The 18,126-nt window shown below is 33.5% G+C and overlaps 2 protein-coding genes across 4 annotated transcripts in view; one reads left to right on the forward strand and one right to left on the reverse strand.

Annotated features, from left to right (window-relative positions):
• The window catches only part of LOC119637688 (cytosolic purine 5'-nucleotidase), an 85,423-nt gene that overhangs the window by 49,133 nt on the left and 18,164 nt on the right, over window positions 1–18,126 (forward strand). The gene's annotated exons all lie outside the window — the stretch shown is intronic.
• Window positions 12,922–14,825, reverse strand: LOC119637690. The gene is made up of 2 exons (XM_038033895.1): window positions 14,574–14,825; window positions 12,922–13,438 (listed from the first exon to the last, which is right to left on the reverse strand). The coding sequence occupies exons 1-2, from the start codon at window positions 14,797–14,799 to the stop codon at window positions 13,158–13,160; spliced, it is 507 nt and encodes a 168-aa protein (XP_037889823.1). The 5' UTR covers window positions 14,800–14,825; the 3' UTR covers window positions 12,922–13,157.

An 18,126-nucleotide genomic window follows, 5' to 3' on the forward strand; every position in this document is an offset into this window, starting at 1 on the left:
AAAATTAAATGTTGCTTACCCAAAACAAGAAAGAAAATACTAATAAAAAAATGCTAAATTTGCTAAAAATTTTTTAAATATTTCAAACAATATTTACAAACTAACAAATGTTCAAAGTTAAATAAAAATTAATCTACAAAGAAGGGGCAAAAATCGTGTAACTGCCAACACAATTAAAGCTCTTAAAAAAAAGGTAAAAAAACATAAGTAGCGTACGTTGAAAAATATTGTGAATTTGAATGAAAAATGAGACAATTCTTTGGCAACGCAGCAAACCTTAGCCAACGACATAATAACCAGTAATTATGTTGCAACCGATTTGCATAAAGATGTGTTTGAAACAGTTCAAGATATCATCAGAAACAGCGACCAAACATTGAATCTCTCAACATCGACTGAAGGTGGACGTATTATATTTCATGCCCCATACGATAAAAACAGAAGTCGTTTGGTGGACAGAATCCTATTTCAATGGTCCCACTCCAATTAATATATCAAAAGAAAAGACGAATGCGAAAACAATCGCCACTACGCCAGAAGCTTATCAACGCAATTTAAGAATAATAAGAACAAGGGTAAAAAAAGACGAACGAAAGGTGAACAACGAAACAAACAACAACTCTACCACCGAAGTGATAACGGAGTATTGACGCTGTGAGCGACGCAAAACTACGTGAGCACAAAGCCGAAACTTTCGATAGCAGCAATTCTATTGGAAGTAATTATAAAAACGATGAAACCGCAAAGGAGGAAGAAGCAGATGAAGAAGATAATTCGAAAAATGTGACGCACGTCTCCAGCTTTGATGGCGTTTGTTACGTATTAAACAGTTAAAATTCTAGAAATGAGTGAGTGGTTACATATTTTCTATAAATTCGACGTTATTTATTAATGTATTATTAATTTTTTTGACAGCTTTACGAGTTCGATAAAATTTTAATTTTTTTTTTTTTGTTTTAGATATACATGATATTGTATAATTTAAACTTGGTCATAGAACTGTTAGAACATTATCTAAAGACCTTACGTATACATTGAGCAATCGAAAAAAGCAATGTAGAAGAGGAGAGAAAAATCAGTCCTGCATCGCCTAGTTGTCATTACAAAGATTGGGGGAATTTGAAAAGAAAACGCTGCTCCATTTTCCTATATATTCGATGAAAAATTTCTTGTTGTCATTTATACCTTTCTTGTTTTTTGAAGATCGTCGACAAAAAAAAATAAGGTGTTCAAAAATTTTACACACCCTTATTATTGGATAAGTCCTTAGTAAAAACCCAAGCGAACCTTGAAACTTAATAAGACAACATGATATTTTATTATCGCGGTAAATAGGCGGCGACTGTTCTATCGCAATATCTATAATTTAAAGTAGACGCAGCGTTTATTTCAAACGCATAAATCTTAATAGTGTGTCAAAGAATACAGCGAAAAATTTGTTCAAAGATTTTATGCTTTAATGACAAGAAAATTTATCGCATTTAGTCTGAACTGTCATGTCGCAACAATTGACTATTTCCTGCGTAGTTCATGCAAGGTAGTTGTTGTTTGCTTAAAAAACAATCAATCAGCATTAATCTCGTCTCATGTTTACAGCGATTAGTCATTAGGCGCTTACGACGTATGCATTAGCAATCTAACACAAATATCGCGCAACAGGGAAGCGAGTTATTGGGAAACAAATAAAAGCAATATTGTGGGCCACGGCCCACTGTTAAGTATCTTACACCATTCTCATGATATTCACGCAACGACTTTTCAAAATGAGGCGTGATACGGGAAGTAGTCGAAAAAGTAATCCGCTCCGCACTATTTTTAACAGCGTTTGTTCCTAGGCCGGGGCACGTCACTGCAGAATATCAACGTGGATAGACGAAAGGACAAAGTTAAATCTATTTAGATATTGATTATGAGTCGATCGTGGTGATGAAAGATGGGTTTATTTTAAGTTCTTCCGGCTGTTACGGATAGAAAATTTATATACCCTTATACGACCAGTGATGTAAAGTGTTGTTACGAAAATCCCGCATTTGATGGAATGAGTTTGCATGAAAATAAGCACCATGGAAATACCTAACGGGATACAAGTAAATCCCTCGTCCAAGACGACAGACGAAAGTAAATTTAAAGTATATCACCTTTTTTCTGAGACGATTCTTGAAACAGCGAATTTCTTACAGGTACAAGAGCCAACGTATCTGTAGTTCTATCACCTATCCAGCAAAAACGTCCTAAATCAAACAAATTCCAACTTTACCCCGCAAGTTGCTCAGTTATCAGCACGTATGCAGAATATGTTTTGTATTTAAACTTTAATTTAAGACGACTATTTATATGGAAATTTATAGTTGCAGATGTTCGACAACCAATTATCGGTTCTGACTAATGCGCGGAGTCCTAAAAGCTCCAGTCCAAACGCTCTTTAGTCGTAGTAAACGTTGCAAAATGTGTATTTGGGAAAACTGAACTATCGTTCCTTAACAATCAAAAGGACTATTACCGAATCCAGAACGTATAAAAGCAATAGGAAACGTACATGGTCTTAGGCAATTTCTTATAGATTTTTATCGAAAGACTGAAAACGGATAAAGGAAATATTATTTGCACAGATAAACTAAGAAAGACAGTCGATTGCTGCAAAAACAACTTACCGATACTTCACTTTTAGCCCACCCGATTAAGGCATCAAAATGTATCACTTTGGATTCATTTTATCATTTTCAGATCTTGGTATGGGTACAGTTTCATAACCAAGTTAATGATACTTGGGTACCGCTGAGAGGTTGCCCAAAAAAGAAACAATGCCGTTATAGCACTTCTAATCGAGAACTGTAAGTAACATATCCTGGTCTTAAGCATTTCCAGTACTTCTTGGAAGGCGGCATACTTACCATCTATACAGGTCACAAGACTCTTCCCTTTGCTTTCTGCCAAAAATTGGACAAAACTTCGCAACGGCGACTACTTCAGTTGGACTATATTGCATAGTACCGACACTAGATACATCAGATGAAAAAATACCGTCACGAATTGAAATTATTTTTATAGCTAGAACTATTGATTACAAATTATTGTCAGGAGATCAAGAATCTGATGAAAAATTAAAAAATTTACTTCAATCCTCGTCACACACCTTTGTTATGAAGAAACTCAAATTAACAAGTTCACGTTTAGAACTTATTTGTGATTGTTATACTTCTATTATTCATCCATTCGTGACGCAAAAACTTCGCAAAGAAATAATTGATATTGTGCATAACTTGTCATTTCCTGGTTTAAGATCTTTAATTAAAAAGATTTCTTAACGATTTTTATGTCCATCAATTAAGTCAGACATGACAAAATAGGTTATATTTTGTATATGCTGCCACAAAACAAAAATTGGGAGACATACCAAAATGTCGAATGTCATACCTTTGGAAGATATTATTTCTAAGTCAGTTGCTAAGACTTTACTTCACGACTGTATTTCTAGATCAAGACAGACAGCTTAAACATGTCCCTATGTGTTTTTAAAAAATGATTCCGTATTAAAGCGTTTACAACACACTTATACATCGCCTTACAAAGTTATTTAACAGACTGATAAAACACTTGTAATTAAAGTGAACAGCGCACAAAAATCGTATCAACTGAAAGATAGAACCCAGCGAAAATCGTTCTGCAAATTGAAATTTCACCCACGGAACAACATGAAAAACACGGAAGAATCAATCTTCGCAACGGCAAAGTTATACGTTTCAAGTCTGTAGGCTGTAAAAAAAATTGTGAGCTTGCAGAATGTTGGCAGACCGGACAGACAGAAAATTTCGAGTTTCTTACCAAAGATGAATTCCGTTCGTACAGTGAGAGGTTATCACCAAACCTCCAATTTCATTGGGAAGGAGTAAAAATTTATTACGAGGATAACCGACAGAGTCTATCGAATTCAAAAATATCATAAAGGTAGGCTATGATTAAGGTGACACATACAAGCAAACTAATAAAATTTGAAAAAGATCGTATTCGGGTCGAAGAAGATTAAGTGGAGAGCGTGAAAATTAGGCGATTTTCTAAGGGACCAAATTCTAAAAATTGTAAAACCAAATATTCATGACGCTTCATCTGCTTCATACAGCTAAGAGAAGATTAACAACAATAAACGGAACATTTAGCGAAAAAAGTGATTAGCACAAAGTGTCGCGATAAACAAAAGTAGTAGTAACTTACTTGTACAAAAATAAATAAGCACAATATTTGCGGAAGAGAAAGTCAGTCAAGAGGGGAATTGCAGTGTCCAAAAGGACAAAAAGGAGCATCGTAAATGTAAGTTCCGTAAGTAATTTTACCAAAGTTAACCTAAAAATCACATTTCAATAGCATCATTAAGTCGGTATCTTTAGACATTATATATATTGGCTTTTAATGATATAATGCCGCAAATTTATATGTTCCCACTTATTGCCCATTTAGTCCAATTCACTTTGCGTTGGATTTTAATTGCGGACAAATTAGTGAACCGATTGTAACCATTTTTGGACTGAACATGGAAGTGATCACAGCTTTTCGTCAACGTCTTCCTAGAGTGGAAAGTTATGAGCACAAATAAAAAAAAAGGTCGGCGTTTTGAGCTTGTTTTAGTTTCTTTTGCGTCGTGAGCGTGACTGTGAACAGATCACACATATTTTTCAACCTGGTATTCTTAATCGATAAAGGAATGTTTGTGCCGAACTTCAGTTTCCTATCTACATGCAACTCTGGCAATTCACATAACTTAGTCATCAAATTGAAGGGTTTCTGTAAATCTAGGGTTAAAAAAATTGTGGGTTTTAGAGAACGGAAAATAATCCTAAACAAGAAAATGAAAAATATGGAGAAAAATTTATATTTACCTATGCGAAGTTTTAGATATGCTTCATCTGAGGTCAATATAAAAAAATTGTGAAATAATCCGTTAATTTGCATTACACCAGTCGAGCGATCGAAACACGTCTTCTATTCAGAGCCTTTAGGTGTGCCTACAAAAAGTGTGAAATGCTAATATCAAGCCAAGTCTAATATAAATAATCATATATTTCAACTACATATTTGAACTAATGTCAGTTTATCGCAACGATTACCAAAGTTAACCTGAATTTTTCCAGCAAATGCATTTCAAATGCATTTCCCTTATATTTTTCATAAACTTTATTAAACTAACCATAGGCGATTTGAACTGATAGTCTTTTAGCAATTTTCTGGATCATAACTGTAAAACTTCTAATATTTTGAGGTCAGCTTTACCCCATTGAAAGAGTTTTGCAGAAAGCAAAACAAATAGTAGTTGGGCAGGGCAATACAGTGAATGCATCCGAGCCAAGCTTTCGCAATTTTTATAGAGTCATTAAATGTATGTGTAGTCTGGCGTTTTCGCGATGCAAAACGACGTTTTTCGTGTTAATAATCTTATTTTTTCGGTTAATCATCTATGATTAATAATATTAGTCGTTGACAGAAGAGATTAAAGTCATTTATCTGGCTAGGTTGGATTAATTCATAACGCACGTTTTCCAACCAACCCCCACAAAAATCATCATCTTAACAGGCGTCCACTTGGGCTTTATCGCCGTTTATTAAACTCCTCAGAAATGTCTCGATTCCGATACGTGTCGGCAGCGATTCGCAAGTGGAAATTCTGACTGACTTTCGTATTATATATATAATATATGAAAATGCGGTTAATATATAAATTATTTTGCGTATGTTTAGAAACGTGAAAGTAACCTTGTTTCGATAACAGCTTAATTTTTGCCACTGCTTAGTAATTCCACAATAAATTAAATTGTCATAACGCATCAAAAGCTTCTTTGTCTAAATCCAAAGCCTGCAAGAAATATATTAACCAAATATCCTTTTTAAACATTAAATGAAATAGGGAAAAAGCTGCAAATTAATTAATGAATATTCTTCTTGATCCTGAAAATAATTTTCTTCGAAATTTAAGAAAAACAAGTACAGTTAAAGTTCCTTATTCGCGCTTCTTTTATTCGCGGTTTCACTATTCGCGGATGAAAAAAATGCGACCAATTCCCATATTCGCGGCTATCAACTTCCTTATTCGCGGTTTTTGAGAATGTAAACAAACAGAAAGAAAGAAACCTTATTACTCAATGAATAAAGTATTGTTGCGAAAATCCCAAATCTAGTTCATTTCAGCTAAGTAATTTCCCCAAATAACAAATTGCCTAAAGAGGGAAAAACTAAACGCACATTCGCATTCAATTAAATTGATTTTTTTATATATTTAATTCTTTTTTATTTTCTCACCTAGGAACGTATCTTTTATAATCCCATATAAATTACCTTTCCGTATTCACGAATTCTTTTTTTATTTTTTCACCCAGGAACGTATCCCATATAAATTACCATTTCGTATTCACGGCATTTTTATGGAACGTATCCCTCGCGAATAAGAAACTTTTACTGTATTGAAATCATATTCAGTTGTGGCTGAATCTTTTATACCCACTACCTTTTTCTAAAGACAAAAAAAAAAAAAAAAACATAAAAAACGAAACTATGATAGCCTGTGCTACAGGACGTTCCCGATTTTGTTCACTTTTGTATAGATATATTGTAAAATCATTCATGGAATATGTGGAGCCTTTTGCCACTATATTTATTTTAGAACGTGCTTCAATCGAATCAGAATTTGATGCTGATCAAGAGCATATAATTTTATACCTTATAGAGCCTCTGAAGTTTCTTGTGGTTTTGGTAGAGGGAACACACCTCGTCCTAATGGGCATAGAGTTTATTTAATACTCGAAACATGGCTCCTGCATAGAAGATAAAGAAATGAAAAATGCCAGTGTAAATAGCGGTTGAATTTGATAGTTTTGACTTTTACCGAAAATAACAGTGTTATATTTAATATCATTGAGATATTCAGCGTACGCCGAACCTAATCAAGCAGAGCTCAAAATTCTTTTTCTTGCAAATTGTTTATTTGAAGAAATCTGCTGCCGAAGCCCACCAAATATGTTCGAAGGCTTATGGTGATGCTACTTTGTCATATTCCAATTATCGGTTTTGGTTTCGACGCTTTAAAAGTGCCGACACGAACTGACTAGAAATGCCATTTTTTGGTCACTTCTTACAGGAGTTGTTCAGGGCACACTGTTGCAGCTCAAATGGAAAGCTCTGCCCCGTCGAGCGTACTCATCATACATGAAACCATTTGATTACCATTTGTTCAGATCGGTGCAGCATGACTTGGCTGGCATGCAGGCCCGCAAAGTTGAAGAAGTGCGAAAATTGGTCGCTGGGCGAATCACTGCCCAAACCAATATAAGTTCTTTTCACATGATATCGTGAGGTTGCCAAAAATATTGTAAAATATTGTAGAAAATAATACAAAATATTTTGATTAATAGCCGTTGTATCAATTTCTCTAGATAAATGCCGTTTTCATCAAATAAATTTTTGATCAAAATTTTTGCAAACACCTAATACAACAAGCATGAAAATTCAATTATATTCAAGAGCTTGGAAGGTTTTTATAACCATCACAATTATCTTATAAAAAAAAAAAAAATTAAATTTGATTACTCTCTAATATTGGGTCGGCATGGCCCGTTTTTCATATTTTTGTGCAAGCTAACGAAGGCGATACGTGAACATTTTTATCGTACTATCTTTTGTCGTCAACGACGTATGGTTCTTTTGCTAATAAAAATAGAAGTGTTCTTGTCTTGTATTGTGAGCGTGTCCTGTAAATGATTTGACCCGTTTTCAATCAGCGTGCAAGCACATTCAACGTTTTTTTTTTGTGGAATTTGAAGCCAACATCTTAATTTTGCGATCGTATGAAAATTTACTGCAGATGTAAGACAGTCACACGGTCTGCCCAAAAATACATATACTTTTTAGAATCTTTGAAGCGTCTTTCGAAGAGTTACAACCATTTTGGAATTATGAGTGTACGTCGTGCGTTAAGTAGTGGATATAAAAAAAATTGTTTAAAAACTAAAATCTTAAAAAAATAACAGACAATTATTTTAACGCCACTTAAGAAAAATAAAACAAAAGGCAAGCGCAAGCATTCGGCATTTAGTCAAAATATTCAAACAAAAAAGTCAAATGTTAATGAATATTTAAGATTAAAATAAATAACATTTAAAATATAAGATAATACAAAGTACATTTGTCATTTAATTTGCCCAAGCTCGCTTTATAATTCTTTGACGATTTCATATTTGGCATTAATTCTTTAAAAATTATTAATTTTTTTTAGAGGCAAATATAGTGAAATTGAGTTGCAAATGTTATAACACATTTTCGCAGACAGAAAATAATATATTTGTTTTTTTATAAAGCAGCGACGTCGATTTTATATTGAATAAAAAATCTCACATAAATAAGTTCTTTAGTCTTGCTTGCACGTGTTAACTCTTTTGAGAAAACATTTTTAATAAACATGGAAACAGGCCGATTATGTTAAGTTGAACTACTAATCTAACGTATTGAAGTCCTTAAGATCAACTTGGAGAACTCAATCGAATAGTTTCAAGTGAAATGATCTTTACGAACAAATCATTTCACTTTTATACTTTTATATCATATATTGCTGATCACATATTGTTCTAATCAACAATATTTGTTTTTAATTCTTCCATCGAAACATTCGCACTGCGGTTTTCTGACGGTTTGATCAGCAACTAAGAAGAGCTTTTAGTTTACGTTAAAAATTTTAATTCCCAGGGTGGCTCCCTTTGATATAAATAAACAAAATTTTGTTAATATAATTTGAGAAACGGCGATGTAAGCCTTTGGAGTATCACTTATATTTTGACAATAAACCTGAAATAGAAAATTTGTGTAATTTGCAGACGATATTGAAATGTGTGTTTCATGATGAAATTGTATTTTGCGCAAAAATGAAAGACTAAAAGCGACTAGACCAACTGGACGTCATAATCTTAAAATCAGTGTAAAGTTTAAATTTGATAAAAAAAGGAAATTTTGCTCACCACAATACCACAAGTTTCTCTTATATATCAACATTTTTATAACCTATATCACTTAAGCTACGGCATATGTTAACATTGTGCGTATATTTGTACTGCCCAGAAACACTTAAGATAGACTCATTCTCATCATACCGAGCGATTCACAATCATTTCTTTAGGTCATATTTTTTTAGAACTCGCCAGATACTCATGAAAAATAAGCAATCTTTAATTTAAAGTTTCATATACCGAAAACATGAAAAACCGAAAACGTGAAAAATAATAAAATCCTTAATTTTTAAAAAAAATTTGCTAACATTGGATCACGTCATTTGACGTTTTGGATATTCTGCAATATGATGGCTTTAATGAAAAAGATGTTGTCACGTGAAGTAATGTATAATTTTTAATGTGTTATCACAAAAATAAATAAATATGTGGGAATTATTAAAAGTTTTAGAAATAATGATAGGCCTGTTAAGATATATTAAGAATGTAAAATAGTTAATTAATAAATTGGTGCAGGGAAAACTCGAGTTTTTTATTAAAAATTAATTGCGGTCGGCTACGTGTTTGTTACGGGATATTTTTATTATTGTGAGTGTTTCTTGCGTCACTATTTTGACAACCAATAATTTATGGACACCACATTAGTGCGCCCGATAAAGAAATAAATAACCTTATTTTCTGTTTGACCTTAAATCATACACTTTTCTACTCACTTGTTTTTTCGTGAAACATTTTATTACTTATTAGTGCACTTATTAATTATCATCCAAATTTCCAAAATCCGAAGAAACAAGTGACCTATGGCTACAGTAAAACAACATTTGACGTGTTACAGAGAAGGTACTATCTTTCTGGAAGACTAACCTCTATCTTTGGTTTGGTCAATTGGCAAGTCAATTTTTTACAGCTGGAAATACTTTAGATACCACCAGATAACACACCCTAGTCGGTGCTGTTGAACCGATGCCCTTTATGCAGTACGTCACATCAATGAGAATCCGCTCAATCAAAATTTACAGCAAGCTACAAAAAGCGCATTGTTAAGCGAATTTCAAAAAGAAAGAACTCTTCGAAAATTGGTGATAAGAAGCCTTCACCAATTTTACTGGAATTGCGCCAATTATCTACCGGAAATGTGTCAGATGATCTACTGAAGTCTTTACGGTTCCAGTGAAGCAAATAAAACCATTTCGTCAGTTAGCTCAGAGAGCTTAGACGAATGTGCAGTTATAACAGACAAGATTAATGATCAATTACATTGTCCCTCAATAAGCACAGCGATTTCGACGAATCGAACATATCAATGGAACGAAGTTGCATACAATATCAAAACAGAAGAAAAAATTTGTTACACCTTTTCAAAACCTACAACGAATGGCGGTCATGCAGTGATTACAGAGCTCTCAGTGAAATCACGGTCCCGGACAGATATCCTGTATCACATTTGCACCATTTTTCAGTTAATTTACTTACCTTACTTCCAAATCATTGTTGAAGAAGCAGACATACCCAAAAGAGTTACTAAAACGCCAATACAAGGATAACTACTAAGAACTATCTTTCTTAGGATATTTAACAACATCAAAAGGACTATCACTAAATCCAGAACGTGTAAAAGCAAAAGAAAAATACGAACTACCAGGAAACATACATGGTCTTCGGCAATTTCTTGTTCTTATAAATTTTTGTCGAAAGACAGAAGACGAATAAAGGAAATATTATTTGCATAGATAAACTAAGAAACGCATTCAATTGTTGCAAAAGCAACTTATCGATACTTTTGCCCCACCCGATTAAAGCATCAATTCTATCACTTTGAAATCACGTTTCAGATCTTGGTATGAAAACACCTTCATAACAAAGTTAATGATACTTGGGCATCGCTTAGAGGTTGCTCAAAAAAGAAACAATGCCGTTATAGCACTTACTATATGGAAGGCCAATCGGTAACGTACAAATCCCTGCAGAACGTTTTAAACACATAAGCGCCGACATTATTGGTCCACTCAAAAATTACAAATATTGTCGTGCATGTATTGATTTCAAAATTGGCCGAATTTCGTACCTCTGGAGGGTAACTGCTGAGTTAGTTGCTAACGTTTTGCTTCATGGCTGGATTTCTAGATTTGGTGTACTAACCCAAATCACATACGATCAAGACAGACAGTGGCAATCTTCCAATTCCAAGTCCGTGAAGTTTGTTGTGCTCGGACAATGCTACAAGGACTACAAAAGTCCAAAAGATTAGTGGAAGTTTATCCACCTTTTAAAAACCATATATATATATATATAATAAAGTTAACCACGTACTATGCTCCTCTTAAAACGAATAATATTATTGCGAAAATCGCATGTTTGCTATGGGGATAAGTGGAAGTAAGTGGAAAAGGAACGTACGTAAAGGAAAGGAATATACGTAGCAATGTTATATTAGGCACTTGCGCGTTTTTTGATCACCGACATCCATTGTTAATAGTAATGCAAAGCGCATCAATGTAAATTCGATGATTTTGACCATTCTCTATATAAAGAAATAGTTTTACGTTTAGTATTATTGAGTTATTCAGTGCATACATAAGCCTATGGTTTTACTGCTCCATCATATCTAAATTTTTTTATCGGTTTAAAAATGCTCATTTTGATGTCAATAACAAAGAACGGCCTGGAGGACCAAAAAGCTTGGAACACAATGAGTTGCAGGAGCTATTGGACGAAAACTCAGCTCAAACTCTCAAAGAAGTTTCGAACAGCTTAGCCGTTGATGAATTAGCTTTTTCTAAACATGCGATAGGAAAGATCCGAAAGGGAGGCAAATGTCTACCATATTCATTGACTGAAAACGTCGTTTCGAACAATTTCAACAACGCGATGCATTCCAAGCAAATAACAAAGAGATTTCTGTGGCGTATTGTGTCGATGAAAAATAGTCTACTATTGCAATCCCAAGCCCAAAAAGTTATATTTATGGCCACAAAGTTTTGCTGTGTCTAATAGTATTTTGACTATTGCAATTTCCGGCTTTACAGCCTGATTAATGAAGATTAGATGAAGTTTTAGATTGCAAATGTACTTCTATTTGATCGGCTATTAAGAAGTCACAAATTGTAGGTACAGTGAGTTGTGGCGAAATTATTAGACGTCACCCTCTTTATTATTGTAACATTGTTATGCTGCCATTTCGGCCTCACGTTGCAATAGTTGCCAAGGATGCACTATTGCAGTTCGAATGGAAAATTCTGACGCACCCAACCTACTCACCAGATAGAGCGCCATCTGATTAGAGCTTGTTCAGATCTATGCAGCATGGCTTACCTGCCACGCGGTTTCGAAATGGTGAAGAAGTGCAAAAATGGGTCGATGATTGGATCGCCGCCAAATGAATATCTCCTTTCTTCGGCACGGTATCGCCGCGTTGCCAGAAAGATGATAAAAAGTTGTAGAAAATTGCATATATTGTATCAATTTTTCTCAATAAATGCCGTTTCCAAGTAAAAAGTGATCAGAACACATGTATATACATGTCATCCAACGTGTAAATATAAAACACAGTGTAAACACAGAATGTATGCACTACTAATGCTTTTGCTCTTGCTCTTACTACAAGTACATGCGCTATGATATTCAAAGCGCAAATAACCACGATCTAAGAAAGCATTAACAACGAAAGTAAATATCCACGACGTTCCTGTTTAGACCAGCTGGACGTAGTGGGTTGCGAGTTTATTCAATCAAAGGAAATTGTCACCAAAGGAATTGTCAATTATCAGGGGACCCTACCAACAATTTAGCCGGAAAATGGATCTAATATAGACAATACTCACACTACGGTGTTCTTTCAACGCGACGACGTCCTCTACGGACAGGCGCCCTCTGTGTATAGAATTCATATTATGCCTGAAAGATAAAAGAAGTACTAGCTGGCAATAGATAACATTTCGAAGTACCTCGTGACTTTCTTTTATAATTAAGATCTAATGTTACTAAAAAAGTCTATAGAAACATATTTGCAGTTCTAATACATAATACTTCTAAATTGACATCTTAAGATTGGTATTCTTTAACATTTATTAGGAGGCTTAATTCATTATAACTTATTAACAGCTTTTCTCTTTTATTTATATTAGTTCGTTTCAAAGCAATTTCTAATGAATATATTAATTCCTACGACTTCTTCATTAATTAGTGAGTCATTAACTTAAGCGTTTTCCTTCCGTAGAAGTGTGCATTATAACTAAAACGTTCCGTTTGCTTGGCTTCCAAAACAATGTGAATCGAACGTTGACCAATACCGCCAGATACTACGTGAGCGTTGCCCTCTTGGGTATCTTGTAGAGTATCGATTTCTATATAAGTTAAAATATCACCAGTGCCACCTTTTTCTGTATAAAGAAGATCAACACTGACATCCTTTTTCGCAGGATAGTCCGATGCATCAGCAAGCTGCGCTAATAAGTGGTCGTCTGAAAACGTTATACTTTCGCATAAAATTGGCAATCTTGCGGTTACCAAATCTAGTCTTGAAACAAATGAAAAAGTTACATTCATCTTGGGGCGTATCTGAATTACCATTCACTTTGTAGCAAAGCAATCAAGGCAAGCAAGGCTATTTGTGGACAATAAAGGTTCGATTTCCATCCAAATTTCAATTTCATTAAATTTTCGACTGATATCTGCTGTACTAGTTACAAAGATAATCGACATACGTTCGCAAGCGCCAATGAACCTTTCTGAACCAAATTGAATTTTTACATTGATTAAGTGTATGCGCATAAAGGGTCTAATAATATTTGTGGGTATTGGATAAATATTGTATCTCCATCTTTTTCTATACTATAAAATAATATTGCAGTAGTGCAAAAATAAAAAATTACAAATTTCTCAAAAACTTTAATATAATTTTCAGTAAAATTTTCTTTATTATATTATTTTTTCTGCAATTGTTTTCTATTTTTAGTTTTAGCTATAATCGCACTACGTATTTCATTTATAAGAATACTGTTTGGCAGCCTCTCTATGCGACTATTGAGAGTCTATCAGAATTAGGAGACTAAAGGATAGAAACATGAAAATTTATACGCGTACTTTTAGTTTGTTTTTTTTTTCAACCGATTTGTGCATGGGTTCGGTCCTCTAACAAACCCATATAACTAATGCCTGCATCTATAAGGCTCAGAAATAAATAATAAAAAGTCCATAAAACACACATGTTATCGCAAATATATCCGCCGCCGCCAAAATTTGCAAAAATTAAGGTAGAAATATAAAATTTAATGTATATATATATGAAAACTATACATAAAATATTTTCCATATCAATTTTGAAAGCTATGTGAAACGCTCATAAACATTTATTCAATGGTTGCAAAGCGTGAACAATTTAAAAAAAAATATGAAAAATTTGAATAAGTTTTTACAGACAATTTTTATATTTTGTAGTACATATTTGGATGGAAGTCTCAGGCCGCCTTCTCGATCGTTTCGCTATCACAGTCTCGAGAAAACAAAACTATTCGATTTTCTTGTATTCACCACAAGTGTTTAGTATTTAAAATATGCCACAAGGTCCTTGTAACTCCTTTTTTGTTTTTTACTTACTTTCTCCTTTAATACCCAACATATATCTCACCGCCCAAACAGGACTGGATTTTCTTTGTTTTTGTAAAGGCATAACTCTCAACGCTGAATGGTTTTCTAAAAGACCTTCAATATTCTGAACAACTAAAACGTTTTGTACTTTTATGCTTTCGGGCATACTTGTACTATTTGTTTCCATTAAGCGAAGAAAATAAATCCAAATAAATATTATACTATAATGAACCATTTTTAACACTAAACTTCTTCACTTTGCGCTCTTTTAATAACTGGAGATTCTCGTGTAATTTTACCAGAATTTATACTATTTTATAATTATTTATTTTGCAGCTTTTATCAGGAAGCGTAAATAAATAATAGGTTAAACAACCATTTTTTCTTTTTTTATTTACCTTCGAAATCGTGAGTTTGTTAAAATTAATTGACAGTGATAAGAATTGTTTGACCAAACTTTGCTATAATTCATCATTAGTAATTTCTGTTAGACTCAGTCTAATAAATTCTATTAGCCACTATAGGTCGTGGATAGTCTAAGGATTAATGCCATCTGACTTTGAAACTTATCTAGAAGAGAAATGAGAATTTTAAGCTGTGACCGAAGGCATCGCTTGAAAAAAAAAGCATTGCCAATGCATTACTTTACAATGAAAATAAGAAAAATACTGAAAATTACTTAATTACCAAAATAGGGTAAATACAATTGTACTTTTCTGTTGAATAGTCTAATTATACAGCATTTTTCGCGTATACAATAGACTGAGAGCGTTTATCTCGTAATGCATAGAGGCAAAACCGAACTTATTGCATTCTTTTTGACTTCGTTTTAAATTTAATAATGGAGGCATGTAAGAAATATTTAAATAAGCAAACAGCGCTCATAGATAACTTATGCTGAGTTTTTCGGTATCTGGCCGTCCATTTTCCTATTTTTTTTTGCTTTTTGAAGCTACGTTTTATCATTTATTCTTTTTTGTCCATATATGTTCACCTAAAATATACCGTTTGAAACGAGAAGAGTACAAGGCTTACCCTGTGCAACATTTCGTTAACAATAACACATCCAATCCAAAAATTTAGGTCAACATGCATGTGTCACAATGCTCCCATGCCAATTAAAAGTAAAACTCCAAGTAGTGCGAAGTATACGATTGCACGTGAAAGTTTGAGAAGGAAAATCACTTATATTTGTCTTAACTTATCCATTACCGTTATCAGCAAACCACATTGTGGAATATTTTTCGAGCACATCAAAAGAATTGCAAATTTCCGGTATGTGATTTCAACAGGATGCGATAATGAAACGAACCATATTGGTGGAAAGGAAGTTCAGAGAAGATCGCTGTTTGTAAAAAAACGCCTAAGTTTACGCCGAACATAAAATGATACTTAAAAGATTCCATCTCTTTGAATGGAAACAAATTTAACCTATGCCAGAATTTCATCACAAATTGAATCAAAAATAACTCATTACTCAACTAATTATCTTAATCTTAAGTTATCTTAATTTTATATATATTGCAAGTTTCTCTCTGCTCTTCAGAACGGTTTTTCCGCATAATTCTAATTTGTACTTGTGCGATTTTGGTCGCGAAAATTTGCAAATTGCAATTTCTTGTTTGGTATAATGACTTTTCCAAAAGACGGTGTTGCATATGGAATGCTCGCACCAATGGTGCGATCTAATACATTTTCATTAGGGTTCGAGCCCAATAATACATAAGCTGAGTTCAAGGGGGCAGAATAAAAGTTTACCGTATTTTAAGTCCTTCCGGATGTTACACACATCTGCACAAACTTAATATACACCATACTACATGTGGTGAAGTGTACAAATATTCATCTCCAGATATAGCAAATATAGTTATTAATAGACTTTCAGAATTTGACCTTTCCCAATATAATCAATCTACAAATTGCAGCAGCAAATTATCGCACCTAAAATTCGTATATGTACCCCAGATATGTATTAACCGTTCGTTTGAACCGAAGGTATCCACCATCCAACCTTTATATTACCCGTCTGTCCCACCAACATAATGATGAGATAAATCCTGCTTCTATCTACGCAAAATATACCTCCAGTAAAGCGAATATCAAATTTCTGTATACTATCCAAGTTTATTTTTGACTACGCAGGTGATGACATAGATGCTTAGCCATTTATGCACCCGTCCTTACTAGACAACATTCCCATCGGACTTCCTCCCACTCTGGCTCCACAGAAAACTAAAGTTTCTTAAAAAAGAAATAAATTATGTAGGAAATATTTGAAAAGTGGCTCAGTCTATACTTAATCGAAATACTCCAATGCATGATAAAAATTCAAGCCCATCAATTATTATAAAGATAAAATCCTCACTGTTATGAAATTCAAATTATTTTTGCAAATTTTTAAACTCAAAATATGAAATAACCTTTCTTCCTTCGTCGACCCTCATTTATACCAAACGTTGCGCGTTGATGAACTTTTGTGGTGTTAAACCAAGGATCTTCAACTTTTCTGGTTTCCTATTACTTTGAAAAAGCAGTTTTTTTTATCGCAATTCATAAAAACAGTAGCAGATAAGTAGTGAAGAATTAAAGAGGAAAAGCTAAATCGGTTGATCTACGGAAGCCATTCGAGTATATTCTTGTTCGACATACGACTTTTGCAATAAAATCTTATGTATCTCCGTATCAATATACATTTTTGTAATGGGAATTAATAACAAAATAAAATAGAATTAATTCGCTTGAGTGGCCGAAGGCGCGGAATCCCGACTACCGACTCAATGGTCGTGGGTTCGAATCTCAAGTGCGGTGGAGTTTTTAATAAAAAGCCGATAGCTTTAGATACTAGTGCTTTTAAGAGTTTAGTCTGAGAATCTATTTCGCTGGCGAAATTAATAATAATAATTATAAAATATAATTGTTTTTATTTGTAAAGTATTTGTTGAGTTCTTTATTGACCCATTATTATTCAGTCAAATAACGAATTAATTTAAAAAGAAAACTTACAACCAACATCAAAATAATTAGAAACTCTCACGACTACCTATAAAATAATTTTTTATGTTATATATTGATGCCCTACACCACGAACCACATCAAACAAATGAAAAGTCCAGTCTTCTCCATTAGATATCAAAAACAGAAAATTAAATGAATAAACCAAAATTAAATGCATACGAAATTAATAATAATAATAATAATAATAAATGCATACATAAGAAATTAAATGTTTATACGATGTGATTAGTCAGAAATTCGAAAGCAAACATAGGGCATTAGTTAAATGTGATATTTTGAAATTTTAACAAACTTAGCAACAAATTATCTGACGTCAAAAGCAACACCATTAATAACTACAACAAAGACAACGTCAACACTAACAGCACTACCACAACAACATAATGGCAGTAGGACCAGCCGAACAAACAAAAAGAATATATAGCAACAATACCATCAATAGTAACAGTGTCAATAACACTGAGCACCTATAAGTACTAGTGCAAAATTATTACAGTAAAAGACAGCAGAAGGAGCACTAACAGCAACCACAGCAGCAATGGTCATA

This window comes from Glossina fuscipes, unplaced genomic scaffold (genome assembly GCF_014805625.2).
Source record: "Glossina fuscipes isolate IAEA_lab_2018 unplaced genomic scaffold, Yale_Gfus_2 60, whole genome shotgun sequence".
Taxonomy (NCBI): domain Eukaryota; kingdom Metazoa; phylum Arthropoda; class Insecta; order Diptera; family Glossinidae; genus Glossina; species Glossina fuscipes.